The 20,373-nt window shown below is 44.3% G+C and overlaps 1 protein-coding gene across 1 annotated transcript in view; it reads left to right on the top strand.

Annotated features, from left to right (window-relative positions):
• Positions 1–20,373, top strand: part of LOC147117614 (uncharacterized) — a 71,464-nt gene that overhangs the window by 31,119 nt on the left and 19,972 nt on the right. Inside the window, exons 5-6 of the mRNA XM_085988744.1 lie at positions 3,409–3,528; positions 4,756–5,025. Coding sequence (XP_085844870.1) covers positions 3,409–3,528; positions 4,756–5,025 — 390 coding nt within the window. The remainder of the gene's footprint in view (positions 1–3,408; positions 3,529–4,755; positions 5,026–20,373) is intronic.

Genomic DNA, 20,373 nt, shown 5'->3' with positions numbered 1-20,373 from the left:
AGGATGTCTTACTACAGTTATACAGGGACTTGGTGAGACCACTCCTGGAGCAGTGTGTGCAGTTTTGGTCTCCTTACCTAAAAAAGGATATACATGCCATAGAGAGAGTGCAGCGAAGGTTCACCTGACTGATTCCTGGGATGGCAGGACTGTCATATAAGGAGAGACTAGGCCTGTATTCACTAGAGTTTAGAAGAATGAGAGGGGATCTCATTGAAACGTATAAAATTCTGACAGGGCTAGACAGACTGGATGCAGGGAGGATGTTTCTCCTGGATGGGGGGTCTAGATCGAGGGGTCACAGTCTCAGGATACGGGGTAGGACATTTAGGACTGAGATGAGGAGAAATTTCTTCTCTGAGGGTGGTGAAGCTGTGGAATTCTCTACCACAGAAGGCTGTGGAGGCCAAGTCACTGAATATATTTAAGAAGGAGATAGATAGATTTCTAGATGCAAAAGACGACAAGGGGTATGGGGAGAGAGCGGGTATATGTTATTGAGATAGAGGATCAGCCATGATCATATTGAATGGCGAAGCAGGCTCGAGGGGCTGAATGGCCTACTCCTGCTCCTATTTTTCTATGTTTCTGAGAAGTCACTGGTGGGCGTGGTCTACAGGACCCCAAACAGTAGCCACACTGTAGGACAGAGTATAAATCAAGAAATAAGTGTCTTGTAAGAAAGGTACGGCTATAACCATGGGAGATTTTAATCTTCATATTGATTGGACAAAGCAAATTGGCAAAGGTAGATTTGAGGAAGAGTTCTTAGAGTGTATACGGGATGGTTTCTTGACACACTATGTTGTGGAACCAACCAGGGAGAAGACTATTTTAGATCTGGTAATGTGTAACGAGGCTGGTTTAATTAATGATCTCTAAGTGAAGGATCCTCTTGGGAAGAGTGATCACAGCATGGTAGAATTTCAAATTCAGTTTGAGGGTGAGAAAGCTAGGTCTCAAACTAGTGTCCTGAACTTAATTAAAAGGTAATTACAAAGGTATGAGGGCAGACTTGGTTAAAGTGGACTGGGAAAATATATTACAGGGTAAGACTGTAGAAAAGCAGTGGCAAACATTTAAGGAGATATTTCATAACTCACAGCAACGATATATTCCAGTGAGAAAGAAAGACATTAAGAGAAGGATGAACCATCCGTGTCTAACTAAGGAAGTAAAGGATGGTATTAAATTGAAAACAAAAGCATATAATGTTGCAAAGAATAGTGGAAGGCCAGAGGATTGGGAAATTTTTAAAAACCAGCAAAGGACAACTAAAAAAATGATAGAGAGAGAAGCTAGCTTATAAGATTAAGCTAGCAAGAAATATAAAAAAGACAGTAAGAGCTTCTACAGGTATATAAAAAGGAAAAGAGTAGCTTAAGTAAAAGTTGGTCCCCTAGAGGAAGAGTTTGGGGAATTAATAATGCAAAACAGGGAAATGGCGGAGACTTTGAACAAAAATGTTGTATCGGTCTTCACGGTAGAAGATGCTAAAAGCATCCCAATAATGGATAATCAAGGGGCTATTGGGGTGGGGGGGAACTTAAAACAATCACTATCACTAGAGAGAATGTACTAGGCAAACTAATAGGATGAAAGGTGGACAAGTCCCCTGGACCCGATGGCCTGCATCCTAGAGGAAAGCCGCAAATGTAATGCCCCTATTTAAGAAAGGAAGGAGACAGAAACCAGGCAACTATCGACCAGTTAGCCTAACATCTGTCGTTGGGAAAATGCTGGAGTCAATCATTAAGGAAGTGGTAGCAGGACATTTAGAAAATCATAGTATAGTCAAGCAGAGTCAGCATGGTTTTATGAAAGGGCAATCATGTTTAACAAATTTACTGGCGTTCTTTGAGGATGTAACGAGCAGGGTGGATAAAGGGGAACCAGTAGATGCCGTGTATTTGGATTTCCAGAAGGTGCCGCATAAAAAGTTACTACACAAGATAAGAGCCCACAGGGTTGGGGGTAATATATTAGCATGGATAGAGGATTGGCTAACTAACAGAAAACAGAGGGTCGGGATAAATGGCTCATTTTCAGGTTGGCAAACTGTAACTAGTGGGGCGCTGCAGGAATCAGTGCTGTGGCCTCAACTATTTACAATCTATATTAATGACTTGGATGAAGGGACCAAGTGTAATGTAGCCAAATTTGCTGATGATACAAAGATGGGTGGGAAAGCAAATTGTGTGGAGGACGCAAATAATCTCCAAAGGGATATAGATAGGCTAGGTGAGTGGGCAGGAATCTGGCAGATGGAGTATAATGTGGGAAAATGCAAGGTTATCCACTTTGGTAGGAAGAATTAAAAAAAAAATTATCATTTAAATGGGAAGAGATTACAAAATGCTGAGGAACAGAGGGATCTGGGGGTCCTTGTGCATGAATCACAAAAAGTTAATATGCAGGTACAGCAAGTAATTAGGAAGGCCAATGGAGTGTTGGCCTTTATTACAAAGGGAATGGAGTATAAAAATAGGGAAGTCTTGTTACAACTGTACAGGGCGTTGGTGAGACCACACCTGGAGTACTGCATACAGTTTTGGTCTCCTTATTTAAGGAAGGATATACTTGCATTGGAGGCAGTTCAGAGAAGGTTCACGAGGTTGATTCTGGAGATGAAAGGGTTGTCTTATGAAGAAAGGTTGAGCAGGTTGGGCCAATACTCATTGGAGTTTAGAAGAATGAGAGGGGATCTTATTGAAACATGTAAGATTCTGAAGGGGCTTGACAGGGTAGATGCAGAGAGGATGATTCCCCTCGTGGGGAACTCTAGAACTAGGGGGCATAATTTCAGAATAAGGGGGCATCCATTTAAAACAAAAATGAGGAGGAATTTCTTCTCTGAGGGTTGTGAATCTTTGGAATTCTCTTCCCCAGAAAGCTTTGGAGGCTGGGTCATTGAATATATTTAAGGTGGAGATAGACACATTTTTGAATGGTAAGGGAGTTGAGGGTTTTGGGGAGCGGGCAGGGAAGTGGAGTTAAGGCCATGATCTTATTGAATGGTGGAGCAGGCTTGAGGGGCCAAATGACCTACTCCTGCTCCTTGTTCTTAAAAATATTGACATCTTTTGTAAAGTGCTTGGTTAATTTTATTTTGTTCCACAATTTGAATTTGCTGATTATATACCGTACAGTTTACTCCTATTAGTCAATGTTTGCTTGAAAAAAATCTAATTATCCAGACATTTGAATTAAAAAACAGCACAGGAGCCACTTTTTGCACACTTTCAATTCGAATTAACAGATAATTCGAATTAAGCAACTTTAAATTAAAAGGAGTAAACTGTATTTGTGTTAAACAAGAAAATTTTCAGGTGCCCAATGAACATGCAATGATCCAATTTGTTGGAATTATAGCACTAATTAACTAACTCTTTGTTTTAACATCCATAGATTCCCACAAAGTTGTCCCAAGAAGGCTATGGCTGGATAAATCAGTGGTGTTTGGAACACAAACTTTGTGGAAATCCCATTGAAAAGCTGGAGATGTGTTTGGAAACGCTCCAGAAGAAGGTGCATTTTTTGACTCAGTGATGCTATATAAAATGCTCGTCTACCTTCCCACCCAGCTACTGCGAGCACAAGAGATCAGGCAATTAAAATGAGTAATATGCCAGGAAAATAATGTGTCTGAGTTGAAAATACTTGTGCAGAATAAAAGGTGTGAACCATCCAAAACAATTAGTTTCCTTCTCAAATTTTAAACCGCTTCCCTCCTTTTTGGAGTTCATATTTTTCTTCAATTTGATGACAGGACACCAGTCGACAGAGATCCTTCTGGATACAATCAGTGCTCATCCTTGGTTGATCCAGCAGAAGGTGAGGTTGAGGTCAGAGTTGCATTAGCACACGAGCCTATAGGGCTCATATCCAGGGGTCCCAGCCAAATATGGGGACACCGCCAGAGGAGTCTTAAAACAGCGCTGCCTGCCGGTTGCGTTAATTGCAATGCACGGCAGGTAGTGACTGAAATTTGAGCGCTAGAGTGGAAGGTGCTGTTGTAGCCTCACAGCAGGGTCGGAAGATGTGATGGGGAAAAACTTCTAGAAGCCCCTCCAGCTCTTCACAAGGTTGGATATTAAATCTTTTAGGCATTTTATTATTACACATTTGTGTTTTAATAGGAGGGGGGAGGGTGGCGAATGTTAATGGTGCCCAGAATCCAAGAATACTTATTATGGGACTGGTTGAGGGGCGAGGGTGGCTTAACTGGTCTCAGCAGTCCCACATACAATTGTCACCAGCAACTCCTGCTGGAGGTACGTCCCCCTCTTAACATCAAGTTCTGCTCCGTGACAAGGTCTCCAGCCAACAAACAGACTGGAAACTATTGAAACTCATTACAGAAAATCATGTTCAAATTCCAATCAAGGATGTCACCAGATCTCTGCTCTTAGTTTTATTTAAAATTGTTAGATTCTGTACACTGAAAGATCATGTGAAAAAATATAACTACTGCTTGGAAATTAGACTCTGCAATTTACCATACCTGTATGTATCAAATTTCTTAATCCACTATTTTAAGAGGTTTTAATTTATTGGAATAAAGTAATATAAATTGAATACGCTTCTATTAAAACAGCAGATTCATACAAATGTGTTAAGTGTACAATAATACTGCACACAGTCATTTCTGAGCTTTATTCCAAAGGATGATAGATAACAAACAGTAGGTATTGGCATAACTCTCAATAAACAGATATATTGGTGGGAACAATTATGCAATTTTTCCTTTTACAGTGGACGGCGATATGTTGCATAGAAAGTGAGACTGGAAGAGCAAATGAATGTGAAAATCTGGTTGAGGATGAAGTGATTGAGCAAAGAATCTATGAAGCTATGAAGTTTCTAATGTTGTACAAAGCCATTCACCTTCACAATGCCCTGGAAAATGGAAGAAATGTTCCTGAATTTTGTAAGCATCTGTTTGCAAGGAGTACATCGCTTTACCCATACTATCTAATGGTCAACCATCTAAATTTGATTGGCCACACCAGAAGTCTTGAAGAGGTAAGCAATGATAAATCATCATCTCCCAAATTGGATGGGTAAGGAATAGCTTGGGTAAAACATACATATGTATTCCAAATCTAATCATCTCTAGCTTCATTGTTCTATATAGTCTTTCAATAACCATTTCAGCTCATGTTGGGGTATAGTTTTTTTTCTTTTGTCAGGTTGCAACATCTTGCATATCATTCATAGACATAGAGAGGACAGTGCAGATAGCTTGTTTGTAGACCTCTGGCAATGCCTTCTGGAACTTACTGGAGATCTGCAAGAATGATCAGAGCTGACTCAGGGTTCAATTGTTCCTCACTTCTTGAACAGAACTACATCAGGCCCATTCAGAACCTGCTGTCTTATGAAATATATGAAAAAGGACCAACTGGTTCATCTAGCCTATCCAGTCTAGACATGGTGCATGAAATTTGCACTGTCAACTCCAGCCGCCCCGCCCGCACCCCCCAATCACACAATCTACTGGGAGAGGAAAAGAAACTCTGGGAAACTCCTCTTTGATCCCTGAAGACAATCAAACAACTTCTAGGAGACTGCAGTAACTGATATCACTAGTCACAGCTAACTTATCTACCTTCCATAGTTCAAGACGTGTTCCCTTTTGAAGGCCTCTCGCAAATCCATAGTCACTACACGTTTTGCCAATCAATTCCAGAGGTCACTGACTCTGTGAAAATAAGTACTTCTTGGTGTCTACCAGAACTCTCTTATTTTGTACTGATGCTCCTTCGTCCTATCCTTCCTATCTAACTCAAATAACCTATCCACCTGCACAAAATCTATGCCCCTCATCATTTCAAAGATCTCAATCGTATTCTCTGTCTATGGGTTAAAAATTTGATTAGGCCCGAAAACGGACGTGGGGATCATGATGCGCGATCAGCCTGCGTCCGTTGAAAGTAAGTGCAGACATTCGTGCTGCCTGCTAATTAACATTATTGATGCGTGCAGCCCAGCGCTGAGGGCGCTCAGCAGGGAGCCCAAGTTTGTACGAGGCTAGTTCTATTTAAAGCTAGCCTCCACTTTTAAACGTAGGCTGTATCTCTTAAAGGGGAGGTGCATTCTGCATTCAGCAGCTCATTGAACTGGTTGTGAAGGCAACTGTCAGGCAGTTATGACTCAACAGGGCAGTGAAAGGGCACCTAGGTTCCTAGACGCAGCACTGGAGGGCTTAGTGCAGGGGGTAGAATGGGAGTAGATATGTTCTCTAGCCACAGGAGGCCTTCTAGACTCAACCATAAAAAGGCAGTGGGAGCAGATAGCTGAAGCGGTCACTGCCAGCAGTCTTGACCTGAGGAACTGCATCCAGTGCTGAAAGAAATTTAATGACTTCACATGAGTGGTCAAGGACAGTGAATGAATCTTCAACTGCACCACTAGCCGCACACACACACACCTTGCACATACTTCCAGCTATTCAACCATGACAGGCACATCACCCAAACACATTGCACCACACACACTGACACACACATCAACCAATTATATTGCACCACACTCACTGACACATACATCACACTCACTAACACATTTTTTGAGGAGGTAACAAGGAGGCCAGATGAGGGTAGTGCGTTTGATGTAGTGTATATGGACTTTAGCAAGGCTTTTGATAAGGTTCCACATGGCAGACTGGTCACAAAGTTAAAAGCCCATGGGATCCAGGGCAAAGTGTCAAGTTGGATTCAAAACTGGCTCGGAGACATGAAGCAGAGGGTAATGGTTGATGGTTGTTTTTGTGACTGGAAGGCTGTTTACAGTGGTGTTCCGCAAGGCTCAGTACTAGGTCCCTTGCTTTTTGTGGTATATATCAACGATCTTGACTTGAATATAGGGGGTATGATTAAGAAGTTTGCAGATGATACTAAAATCAGCTGTGTGGTTGATACTGAAGAAGGAAGCTGTAGACTGCTGGAAGATATCAATAAATTGGTTAGGTGGCCAGAACAGTGGCAAATGGAATTCAATGTGGAGAACTGTGAGGTAATGCATTTGGGGAGGGCTATCAAGGAAAGGGAATACACATTAAATAGTAGGACACCGAGTAGTGTAGAGGAGCAAAGGGACCTTGGAGTGCATGTCCACAGATCCCTGAAGGTAGCAGGCCAAGTAGATAAGGTGGTTAAGAAGGCATACGGAATGCTTGCCTTTATTAGCCGTGGCATAGAATACAAGAGCAGGGGGGTTATGCTTCAACTGTATAAAACACTACTTAGGCCTCAGCTAGAGTACTGCGTGCAGTTCTGGTCACCACATTACAGGAAAGATGTGATTGCACTAGAGAGGATACAGAGGAGATTTACAAGGATGTTGCCGGGAGTAGAGAATCTTAGCTATGAGGAAAGACTGAATAGGCTGGGTCTGTTTTCCTTGGAACAGAGGAGGCTGAGGGGAGACCTTATTGAGGTGTATATAATTATGAGGGGCATAGATAAAGTGGATAGAAAGGAAGATAGAACAGATGAATGCGTGGCTAAAGGGATGGTGCAGGAGGGAGGGCTTTAGTTTCCTGGATCACTGGGTCTGCTTCTGGGAAAGGTGGGACTTGTACAAGTCGGACGGTTTACACCTGAACCAGAGGGGAACCAATATCCTTGCGGGGAGGTTTGCTAGCACTGCTGGGGGGGGTTTAAACTAACTTGGCAGGGGGATGGGGTACAGAGTGGAGCTATAGTAGGGGGTGATTTACAGCCAAATACAGAGGAAAAAACAAGTCAGCTGGGAAGGCAGAGCAAATATGTGAAGGCAAAAGGGAATATGGCAGGGCTGGAAGGCATTTATTTTAATGCAAGGAGTCTTGCAAATAAGGTGGATGAACTGAAGTTGTTGTTGAACACATGGGAGTACGATATTGTTGCCATCACGGAGACATGGTTGAGGGAGGGTCAGGACTGGCAGCTCAATATTCCGGGGTATAGAATCTTCAGGCGAGACAGGGGGGGGTGTAAAAGGGGAGGGGGTGTTGCAATATTAATTAAGGAGTCAATTACTGCTGTAAGGAGGGATGATATATTAGCGGGTTCCTCAAATGAGGCCATATGGGTAGAACTTAAAAACAAAAAGGGGGCAAGCACTTTGCTGGGAGTGTACTATAGGCCCCCAAACAGTCAGGGGGAGATAGAGGAACAGATATGTAGGCAAATCTCAGAGAAGTGTGAAAATAATAGGGTAATAATAGTGGGGGATTTCAACTTCCCCAATATAAATTGGGATAGTCAGAGTGTGAAAGGCTTAGAGGGTGCAGAATTCTTAAAGTGCATCCAGGAGAGCTTTTTGAGCCAACATGTAGAAAGTCCAACAAGAGAGGGGGCGGTACTGGACCTAATTCTGGGGAATGTAGCCGGGCAAGTGGTGGAAGTATCAGTAGGAGAGCATTTTGGCGACAGTGACCATAATTCGGTGAAATTTAAGGTGGTCATGGAAAAAGACAAAGACGGCCCGGAAATAAGGGTTCTAAATTGGGGGAAGGCCGATTTTAATATGATAAGGCAGGATCTGGCCAAAGTGGACTGGGAGCAGCTACTTATAGGAAAATCCACATCAAAACAGTGGGAGACTTTCAGAAGGGAAATAGAGAGAGTACAGCGCCAACATGTTCCTGTAAAGGTCAAGGGTGGGACCAACAAGCAAAGGGAACCTTGGATGACACGGGAGATACAAAAATGCATTAGAAATAAAAGGGGGGCTTTTGGCAGTTACTAAAGACGGAAGAAGCCCTAGAGGAGTATAAAAAGTGCAGGGGCATACTTAAAAAAGAAATTAGGAGGGCGAGGAGGGGCCATGAAATAACACTGGCGAGCAAAATAAAGGAAAATCCTAAGATGTTTTATAAGTATATTAAGGGCAAGAGGATAACCAGGGAAAGGGTAGGGCCCATTAGGGACCAAAGTGGCAATCTGTGTGTAGAGCCAGATGATGTAGGCGGGGTTTTAAATGAATTTTTTGCATCTGTGTTCACTATGGAGAAAGACGATGCAGACATAGAAATCGGGCAAGGGGACTGTGACATACTTGAACATATTAGCATCGAGAGGGAGGAGGTGCTAGCGGTTTTAGCAGGCCAAAAAGTGGATAAATCCCCAGGCTGCTGTGGGAGGCAAAGGAGGAGATTGCAGGGGCTCTGACACAAATTTTCAGAACCTCTCTGGCCACAGGGGATGTACCAGAGGACTGGAGAACAGCTAATGTAGTACCATTATACAAGAAGGGTAGCAGGGATAAACCAGGGAATTACAGGCCAGTGAGCCTAACATCTGTGGTAGGGAAATTATTGGAAAAAATTCTGAGGGACAAAATTAGTCTCCACTTGGAGAGGCAAGGATTAATCGGGGATAGTCAGCATGGCTTTGTCAAGGGTAAATCATGTCTGACAAATCTGATTGAATTTTTCGAGGGGGTGACGAGGGAGGTGGATGAGGGAAATGCTGTGGATGTGGTTTACATGGACTTCAGTAAAGCTTTTGACAAAGTCCCGCATAGGAGACTGGTCAAGAAGGTAAGAGCCCATGGGATCCAGGGTGCCTTGGCGCATTGGATCCTAAACTGGCTGAGTGGCAGGAGGCAGAGGGTGATGGTCGAAGGTTGCTTTTGTGACTGGAAGCCTGTGTCCAGTGGGGTACCTCAGGGATCGGTGCTGGGTCCCTTGTTGTTTGTGATCTACATAAATGATTTGGATGAGAATGTAAAAGGGATGATCAGTAAGTTTGCAGATGACACGAAAATTGGTGGGGTGGTAAATTGCAAGGAGGAAAGCCTCAGGCTACAGGACGATATAGACGGGTTGGTCAGTTGGGCGCAAAAGTGGCAAATGGAATTTAACCCTGAAAAGTGCGAGGTGATGCATTTTGGACGGACAAATAAGGCAAGGGAATACACAATGAGTGGTAGGACCCTAGGAAGTACAGAGGGTCAGAGGGACCTTGGTGTACATGTACATAGATCTCTGAAGGCAGCGGAACAGGTAGATAAGGTGGTTAAAAAGGCATATGGGATACTTGCCTTCATTAGCCGAGGCATAGAATATAAGAGCAGGGAGGTTATGATGGAGCTGTACAAAACGCTGGTGAGGCCACAGCTGGAGTACTGTGTGCAGTTCTGGTCGCCTCACTATAGGAAGGATGTGATTGCTTTGGAGAGGGTGCAGAGAAGATTCACCAGGATGTTACCTGGGATGGAGCGCCTCAGCTATGAAGAAAGACTAAACAGGCTGGGGTTGTTTTCCTTGGAGCAAAGAAGGCTGAGGGGGGACCTGATTGAGGTGTACAAAATGATGAGGGGCATAGATAGGGTAGACAAAGAGGAACTTTTCCCCTTAGTAGGGGGGTCAATAACGAGGGGGCATAGATTCAGGGTAAGGGGCAGGAGATTTAGAGGGGATTTGAGGAGGAACTTTTTCACCCAGAGGGTGGTTGGAATGTGGAACTCAATGCCTAAAAGGGTGGTAGAGGCAGGAACCCTCACAACATTCGAGAAGCATTTGGATGAGCACTTGAAATGCCATTGCATACAGGGCTATGGACCAAATGCTGGAAAATGGGATTAGACTGGACAGGGATGGATGGGCGGCGCAGACACGATGGGCCGAAGGGCCTCTTTCTGTGCTGTAAAACTCTATGACTCTATGACCTATTTCCCTTAGTAGAGGGGTCAAAAACCAGGGGCACAGATTTAAATTAATTGGGGAAAGGCTTAGAGGGGATATTTCTTCACTCAGAAGGTTGTGGGGGGTCTGGAACTCACTGCCTGAAAGGGTGGTAGAGGCAGGAACCCTAACCACATTTAAAAAGTACTTGGATGTGCACTTGGGATGCTCTAACCTGCAGGGCTACGGACCAAGAGCTGGGAAGTGGGATTAGGCTGGATAGCTCTTTATTGGCCGGTGTGGACACGATGGGCCGAAATGGCCTCCATCCGTGCTGTAACTTTCTGTGATTCTATGCCACACTCATCACCCAAACACATTGCACCACACTCAGACACACATATCACCCAAACACACTTCACCCCTCACTGACTCACACACTCATCACCCAAACACATTGCACCTCACTCACTGACACACTTCCCGCTCTCTTGCACAGGGGAAGGTGGCTCACAACCGCAGACAGCAGCAGCTAACCGGCAGGGGATGGGGCAAGCCCGCATATCATGACCCCGCTGGAGGAGACTGTGCTTGACATCCATCCCCCCCACTATTTAGGGCTTTAAACTAAATAGTTGGGAGAGAGGGATACGCTGAGCGGAAATTAAAAAAATCAAAGGTAAATGAGAAGGCAAAAGTGCAGGGTAGTGATAGGGGTAATGAGTGTGACAGGAAGGGACATAGAAACATAGAAGGCAGGAGTAGGCCCTTCGAGCCTGCTCCGCCATTCAATGAGATCATGGCTGATCATCCAAATTCAGTACCCTATCCCTGCCTTCTCCCCATATCCCTTGATCCCTTTAGCCTTAAGAAATATATCCAACTCCTTTTTGAATATATTTAATGAACTGGTCTCCACCGCCCTCTGTGGCAGAGAATTCCACAGGTTCACCACTCTCTGGGTGAAGAAATTCCTTCTCATTTCAGTCCTAAATGGCTTACCCCTTATCCTTAGACTATGACCCCTGGTTCTGGACTCCCCGGCCATCAGAAACATCCTTCCTGCATCTAGTCTGTCCAGGCCTGACAGAATTTTATAGGTTTCGATGAGATCCCCTCTCAATCTTCTAAACTCCAGTGAGTATAAGCCCAATCGACACAATCTCTCCTCGTACGTCATTCCTGCCATCCCAGGTATCAGCCTGGTGAATCTTCACTGCACTCCTTCCATGGCAAGAACGTCCTTCCTCAGGTAAGGCGACCAAAACTGCACACAGTACTCAAGGTGCGGTCTCACCAAGGCCCTGTACAACTGTAGCAAGACATCCTTGTTCCTGTACTCGAACCCTCTTGCTACGAAGGCTAACATACCATTTGCCTTCTTAACCGCCTGCTGCACCTGCATGCTTACCTTCAGCAACTGGTGCACAAGAACACCCAGGTCTCTTTGCACTTCCCCTTCTCCCAATCTATTGCCATTCAAATAATCTGCCTTCCTGTTTTTGCCACCAAAGTGGATAACCTCACATTTATCCACATTATAGTGCATTTGCCATGTTTCTGCCCAATCACCCAACCTGTCCAAATCGTACTGGAGTTTCACGACATCCTCCTCACAGCTTACCCTCCCACCTAGCTTTGTGTCGTCTGCAAATTTGGAGATATTACATCCAATTCCCTCGTCCAGATCATTAATATATATTGTGAACAGCTGGGGTCCTAGGACCGATCCTTGCGGTACCCCACTAGTCACTGCCTGCCACTCGGAAAACGACCCGTTTATTCCAACTCTTTGCTTTCTGTCCGCCAACCAGTTCTCTATCCAAGTCAATACCTTGCCCCCAATCCCATGTGCCTTAATTTGCACGCTAATCTCTTATGTGGGACCTTATCAAAAGCCTTCTGAAAGTCCAAATACACCACATCCACTGGTTCTCCCTTATCTATTTTACCAGTTACATCCTCAAAAAATTCCAGTAGATTAGTCAAGCATGACAGAGCGTATACACATAAGAGTGCATCAGAAAGAGGGGTCAGAGTAGGGAAAAATGGTAAAAAGACAACATTAAAAGCTCTATATCTGAACGCACGCAGCATTCGTAACAAGATAGATGAGTTGACAGCACAAATAGAAATAATTGGGTATGATCTGATAGCCATTACAGAGATGTGGTTGCAAGCTGACCAAGGCTGGGAACTGAATATTATGGGGTATTTGCCATTTCGTAAGGATAAGCAGAAAGGAAAAGAAGGTGGTGTAGCTCTGTTAATAAGGGATGAGATCAGTGCAGTAATGAGAAATGATATTGGCCTAGAAGATCAAGACGTAGAATCAGTTCGGGTGGAGATAAGAAATAATAAGGGTAAGAAGTCACTGGTGGGAGTGGTCTACAGGCCCCCAAACAGTAGCCACACTGTAGGACAGAGCATAAATCAAGAAATAATAGAGGCTTGCAAGACAGGTATGACTATAATCATGGGAGATTTTAATCTTCATATTGATTGGACAAAGCAAATTGGCAAAGGTAGACTTGAGGAAGAGTTCTTAAAGTGTATACGGGATGGTTTCTTGGAACAATATGTGTGGAACCAACCAGGGAGAAGACTATTTTAGATCTGGTAATGTGTAACGAGGCTGGATTAGCTAATGTTCTCGAAGTGAAGGATCCTCTTAGGAAGAGTGATCATAGCATGGTAGAATTTCAAATTCAGTTTGAGGGTGAGAAAGCTAGGTCTCAAACTAGTGTCCTGAACTTAAACAAAGGTAATTACAAAGGTATGAGGGCAGATTTTATTTAAGTGGCCTGGGAAAATATATTAAAGGGTAAGACTGTAGAAAAGCAGTGGTAAACATTTAAGGAGATATTTCATAACTCTCAGCAAAGATATATTCCAGTGAGAAAGAAAGACTCTAAGAGAAGGATGAAGCATCCATGGCTAACTAAGGAAGTAAAGGATGGTAGCAAATTGAAAACAAAAGCATACAATGTTGCGAAGAATAGTGAAAGGCCAGAGGATTGGGAAATTTTTAAAAACCAACAAACGACAACTAAAAAATGATAAAGAGAAGATAGCTTACGCGATTAAGCTAGCAAGAAATATAAAAACAGACAGTAAGAGCTTCTACAGGTATACAAAAAGGAAGAGAGTAGCTAAAGTAAACATTGGTCCCCTAGAGGATGAGTCTGGGGAATTAATAGTGGGAAACAGCAGAGACTTTGAACAAATAGGTCTTCACAGTAGAAAACACAATGCATCCCAATAATGGATAATCAAGGGGCTATTGGGGTGGGGGGGAAACTTAAAACAATCTCTATCACTAGAGAGAAAGTACTAGGCAAACTAATGGGACTAAAGGTGGATAAGTCCCCTGGACCCGATGGCCTGCATCCTAGAGTCTTTAAAAAAAGCGGCTGCAGAGATAGTGGATGCATTGCTTGTCATCTGCCAAAATTCCCTGGATTCTGGAGAGGTCCCAGAGGACTGGAAAACCGCAAATGTAACGCCCCTATTTAAGAAAGGAGGGAGACAGAAAGCAGGCAACTATTGACCAGTTAGCCTAACATCTGTCATTGGGAAAATGCTGGAGTCCATCATTAAGGAAGTGGTAGCAGGACATTTAGAAAAACATAATAGAGTCAGCATGGTTTTATGAAAGGGAAATCCTGTTTGACAAATTTGCTGGAATTCTTTGAGGATGTAGCGAGCAGTGTGGATAAAGGGGGACCAGTAGAGGTCGTGTATTTGGATTTCCAGAAGGCATTCGATAAGGTGCCACATAAAAGGTCACTACACAAGATAAGAGCTCACGGGGTTGGGGGTAATATTATAGCATGGATAGAGGATTGGCTAACTAACAGAAAACAGTCAGGATAAATGGGTCATTTTCAGGTTGGCAAACTCTAGTGGGGTGCCGCAGGGATCAGTGCTGTGGCCTCAACTATTTACAATCTATATTAATGACTTGGATGAAGGGACCAAGTGTAATGTAGCCAAATTTGCTGCTGATACAAAGATGGGTGGGAAAGCAAATTGTGTGGAGGACGCAAATAATCTCAAGGGATATTGATAGGCTAAGTGAGTGGGCAAAAATCTGGCAGATGGAGTTTAATGTGGGAAAATGCGAGGTTATCCACTTTGGTAGGAAGAATAAAAAAGCAAATTATTATTTAAATGGGGAGAGATTACAAAATGCTGAGGTACAGAGGGATCTGGGGGTCCTTGTACATGAATCACAAAAAGTTAGCATGCAGGTACAGCAAGTAATTAGGAAGGCAAATGGAATGTTGGCCTTTATTGCAAAGGGAATGGAGTATAAAAGTAGGGAAGTCTTGTTACAACTGTACAGGGCGTTGGTGAGACCACACCTGGAGTACTGCGTACAGTTTTGGTCTCCTTATTTAAGGAAGGATATACTTGCATTGGAGGCAGTTCAGAGAAGGTTCACGAGTTTGATTCTGGAGATGAAAGGGTTGTCTTATGAAGAAAGGTTGAGCAGGTTGGGCCAATACTCATTGGAGTTTAGAAAAATGAGAGGGGATTTTATTGAAACATATAAGATTCTGAAGGGGCTTGACAGGGTAGATGCAGAGAGGATGTTTCCCCTCGTGTGGAAATCTAGAACTAGGGGGCATCATTTCAGAATAAGATGGCACCATTTTAAATTGGAAATGAGGAATTTCTTCTCTCAGAGGGTCGTGAATCTTTGGAATTCTCTTCCCCAGAGTGCTGCGGAGGCGGGGTCATTGAATATATTTGGAGATACAGATTTTTGAAAGGTAATGGAGTCTAGGGTTATGGGGAGCGGGCGGGGAAGTGGAGTTGAGGCTAAGATCAGATCAGCCATGATCTTATTAAATGGCGGAGCAGGCTCGAGGGCCCAAATGACCTACTCCTGCTCCTATGTCTTATGTTTTTATCATTGGGGGGCCGTCACTGAGGCCGTGGCGATCGGCGAGGCTGAAACCATTGATGACGGTACTTTCATACCTAATCCTCTTTCTCACAGCCCACTTTCCCCATATCCCACAATCTCTTATTTACAAGCTACTGATGGTGTAAGCATGCACATCTTGCTTTCACACCCTTCCCTCACCACAACCCTACTCTTGTGCCTTTCTCCTTTCAGATACCCAAGAACTCCAAGCTCCCAGCCAGAGCAGGAAGAAGAGAGTGATGGAGAAGTGACAGAATCTCTCGATCTCACACTCGCAGGCACCAGCTCAGAAATTAGCACTGGCACTTTGGAGGGTAGTATACAGGCGGGATCTGCACGTAGTGAGTAACCGAGCATGAGTGGGCTGCAGACAGGATGGGGAAAAGGGTAGCGTAGGTGCCAGTTCCCCAGAGGGCGAGGTTGCAAACAAGTTCAGCCTTAGAGGACTCAGATAAGGACTTCAGTGGGGTGGCCTTCAGAAGAAGGGTGATGGGCATGCACACAGAAATATTAGTGCATTGGCAGGCCTGCCAGAGAGCCTGTGGTCACTGTCAAGGAGCATACATAGATACATAGATACATAGAAGATAGGAGCAGGAGTAGGCCATTCGGCCCTTCGTGCCTGCTCCGCCATTTAATGAGATCATGGCTGATCCTTTAATTCAGTATCCCGTCCCCGCCTTCTCTCCGTAACCCTTAACCCCTTTTGCCCGTAGAAATATATCTAATTCCCTCTTAAATATATTTAATGAGCTGGCGTACACTGCCCTCTGTGGCAATGAGTTCCACAGGTTCACCACTCTCTGAGTGAAGAAATTCCCCCTCATCTCTGTCCTAAATGGTTTAGCCCTTATCCTTAAATTATGTCCTCTAGTTCTGTTCTCACCCGCCAAGGGAAACATTCCTTCTGCATCCAGTCTGTCTAGACCTGTCAGAATTTTATACACTTCTATGAGGTCCCCTCTCAATCTTCTAAACTCCAGTGTGTACATCCCTAAACTACATAGTCTCTCCTCATAGGTCATTCCCGCCATTCCTGGTATCAGCCTGGTGAATCGCCGCTGCACCCCCTCCATGGCAAGAACATCCTTCCTCAGATGAGGCGACCAAAACTGTACACAGTACTCGAGGTGTGGTCTCACCAGTGCCCTGTACAGCTGCAGCAAGGTATCCCTGTTCCTGTATTCTAACCCTTTTGCTATGAAGGCCAGCATACCGTTTGCCTTCTTGACCGCCTGTTGCACCTGCATGCTCGCCTTCAGTGACTGGTGTACAAGAACACCCAGGTCTCTCTGTACTTCCCCCTCTCCCAATCTATTGCCATTTAAATAATAATTTGCCCTCCCGTTCCTGCACCCAAGGTGGATAACTTCGCACTTGTCCACATTATAGTGCATCTGCCATTTATCCGCCCAATCGCCCAGTCTGTCCAAATCGCTCTGGAGCTTCCTGGTCTCTTCCTCTGAGCCCACCCCACCTCCTAGTTTAGTGTCGTCTGCAAATTTGGAAATGCTGCATCCGACTCCCTGATCCAGGTCATTAATGTAAATTGTGAACAGCTGGGGGCCCAGGACAGATCCCTGTGGTACCCCACTTGTTACTGCCTGCCATTCAGAAAATGAGCCGTTTATTCCAACTCTCTGTTTTCTATCTGACAGCCAGTTCCCTATCCACGCCAAAACTTTCCCCTTTATCCCATGAGCCTCAATTTTCCATGCTAATCTTTTATGTGGGACCTTATCGAAGGCCTTTTGGAAGTCCAGGTACACCACATCTACTGGCTCTCCCCCATCTATTCTACCAGTTACTCCCTCAAAAAATTCCAATAGATTAGTCAAGCACGATTTACCCTTTGTAAATCCATGTTGACTCTGTCCTATCCTGTCCCCATTTGCTAAGTGCTCCGCTATTTCATCCTTAATGATGGACTCCAGCATTTTGCCCACAACTGATGTAAGGCTTACAGGTCTGTAATTACCTGCTTTTTCCCTACCCCCCTTTTTGAATAGTGGGGTAACGTTAGCTACCCTCCAATCCATCGGCACTGTTCCCGAGTCTAATGAATTCTGAAAAATCATCCTTAGTGCATCCGCTATCTCTAGGGCCACCTCCTTCAGTACCCTAGGATGCATGTTATCAGGCCCTGGGGATTTGTCCACCTTCAATCCCTTTAGCTTCCTTAACACCATATCCTTAGAGATATTGATTTGCGTCAGTTCCTCCTTTGCCAATGTCCCTATTTTTCCCGATATCCCAGGGAGGTTTTTTGTGTCTTCCTTCGTAAAGACTGACCCAAAGTATGCATTTAGTTGATCTGCCATTTCCTTATTTCCCATTATATATTCCCCCGTATCTGACTGCAATGGACCAACTTTGGTTTTCACCAGTCTTTTCCTTTTGATATATTTATAAAAGCTTTTGGAGTTAGTTTTTATATTTTCCGCCAGCTTGTTTTCGTAAGCTATTTTGCCCCTCTTGATCATGCCCTTTGCCCTCCTTTGCTCTATCTTAAACTGTTCCCAATCTTCCGCTCTGGCGCTTTTTTTGGCTATTTTATACGCCCTATCTTTGGATTTTATGCTGTCTCTAATTTCCCCTGTTATCCACGGTTGAGTCACCTTTTTAGATTTCCTTTTATGCCAGATTGGTATAAACAATTTTTGCAATTTTGTCATTCTATCTTTAAATGTTTGCCATTGTTTATCTACCTCCAGTCCTCTCAGGAACGTTGTCCAATCAGACCTACTCAGTTCCCGTCTCATGGCATCATAATTCCCCTTGTTTAAATTCAGGACCTTAGTCTCTGAGTCAATTTCTTCGCTCTCCATTTCGAGTGAGAAATCGATCATGTTATGATCGCTCTGACCCAAGGGTCCCCGTACAACAAGATTACTGATTAGTCCCTTCTCATTGCACAGTACCCAGTCCAATATAGCCTGTTCCCGAGTTGGTTCCTCGACATATTGATCCAGATAACCATCCCTTAAACACTCAAGGAATTCCTCCTCCTCATTATTTTTACTGATTAGGCTAGTCCAATCTATATGTAAGTTAAAGTCACCTATGATGACAGCTGTGCTCTTATTGCACGCTTCTCTAATTTCCCTCGTGATGCCCTCCCTAACCTCTATTTTACTATTTGGAGGCCTATATACCACTCCTATTAATGTTTTTCGCCCCTCGCTATTTCTTAGCTCCACCCATATAGATTCTGTATTAACTGAGTTAATATCCTTCCTTTCAATTGCATTTATCCCCTCTTTTACTAGCAATGCTACCCCTCCTCCCTTTCTTTTTTGTCGATCCTTCCTAAATACTGAATACCCCTGTATGTTAAGCTCCCAGCCCTGCTCACCCTGCAACCATGTTTCCGTAATCCCAATTAGATCATAATTATTAACCTCTATTTCCACAGCTAATTCATCTACCTTGTTCCTGATGCTTCTCGCATTAAGGTATAAAACCCTCAGGCTTTTTTTATGCTCACATTTTTTATGAATTAGTTTGGCCCTTTGTTTTTTGTTCCTCACCCTTTTACCATTTATTTCTGTCTGCCTTTCACTTTCCTCTATTTCACTACATAGGTTTCTAGCCCCCTGCCATACTAGTTTAAATGCTCCCGAACTGCTTTATCAAAAATTACCCCGAGAACATCAGTTCCATCTCTGCACAGGTGTAGACCGTCCCTTTTGTATAGGTCACACCTACCACAAAACTGGTTCCAATGCCTCAAAAATTTAAAACCCTCCCTCTTACACCACTGCTCAAGCCACGTATTTAGCCTAACTATCCTGTTCTCTGTACTCTTACTAGCACGTGGCACTGGTAGTAATCCAGAGATTACTACCTTCGAGGTCCTACTTTTTAGCTTGGCTCCTAACTCCCTAAATTCTACTTGTAGGACCTCTTCCCTTTTTTTAGCTACGTCGTTGGTACCAACATGTATCACGACAACTGGCTGTTCCCCCTCCCCCTCCAGAATGTTCTGCACCCGCGCCGAGACATCCTTGACCCTTGCACCAGGGAGGCAACATACCATCCTGGAGTCTCGGTCGCGACCACAGAAACCCCTATCTATTCCCCTTACAATCGAATCCCCTATTACTATAGCCCTGCCACTCTTTTTCCCTCCCTTCTTTGCAACAGAGCCAGTCATGATGCCATGAGCCTGGCTGCTGGTGCCTTCCCCCGATGCGTCACCCCCCCCGACAACAGTACCTAAGACGGTGAACCTGTTGCTAAGGGAGACAACCCCAGGGGATTTCTGCACTACCTTCCTGCCCTTGCTCTGCCTTTTGGTCACCCATGTACTGTCTACGCTGGCCTTAACCTGCGGTGTGACCAACTCACTAAATGTGCTATCCACACCCCTCTCAGAATCGTGGATGCTCCAAAGTGAGTCCATCTGCAGCTCAAGGGCCGTCATGCGGTCCCACATGAGCTGCAGCTGGACACACTTCCCGCACACATAGTCGTCAGGGACACAGGAAGCGTCCCTGATTTCCCACATGTTACAGGAGGAGCATGACACAGGTCCGAGCTCTACTGCCATGACTTAACCCTTATATTACTTTTTAATTTTCTAGTTTTAGTTTATTTATCGACTTTTGTTTTCCCGAAGCTTACTTAGACCAATGTATACTGTACTCCTCTTATTCCTTTTTAAACTAACCAAATCCCACTAGTTTTGGTTTTCCTTTCTAGGAAGGTTTGAGGAAAGTACTTACCAGTTAGTCTTACCTCCCTGGTCTTTCGCTGACTTCCCGGTCTTGTGTCCCCTTGGTCCTACGCCGACTTCCCGCTCCTCCCGGTTCCTGCCCTG

This window comes from Somniosus microcephalus, chromosome 5 (assembly GCF_052327205.1).
Source record: "Somniosus microcephalus isolate GS21.2 chromosome 5, FLI_Smic_1.0, whole genome shotgun sequence".
Lineage (NCBI taxonomy): Eukaryota > Metazoa > Chordata > Chondrichthyes > Squaliformes > Somniosidae > Somniosus > Somniosus microcephalus.
Note: the sequence above shows the minus strand (reverse complement) of the source record. Positions and strands in the feature narration are given on the sequence as shown.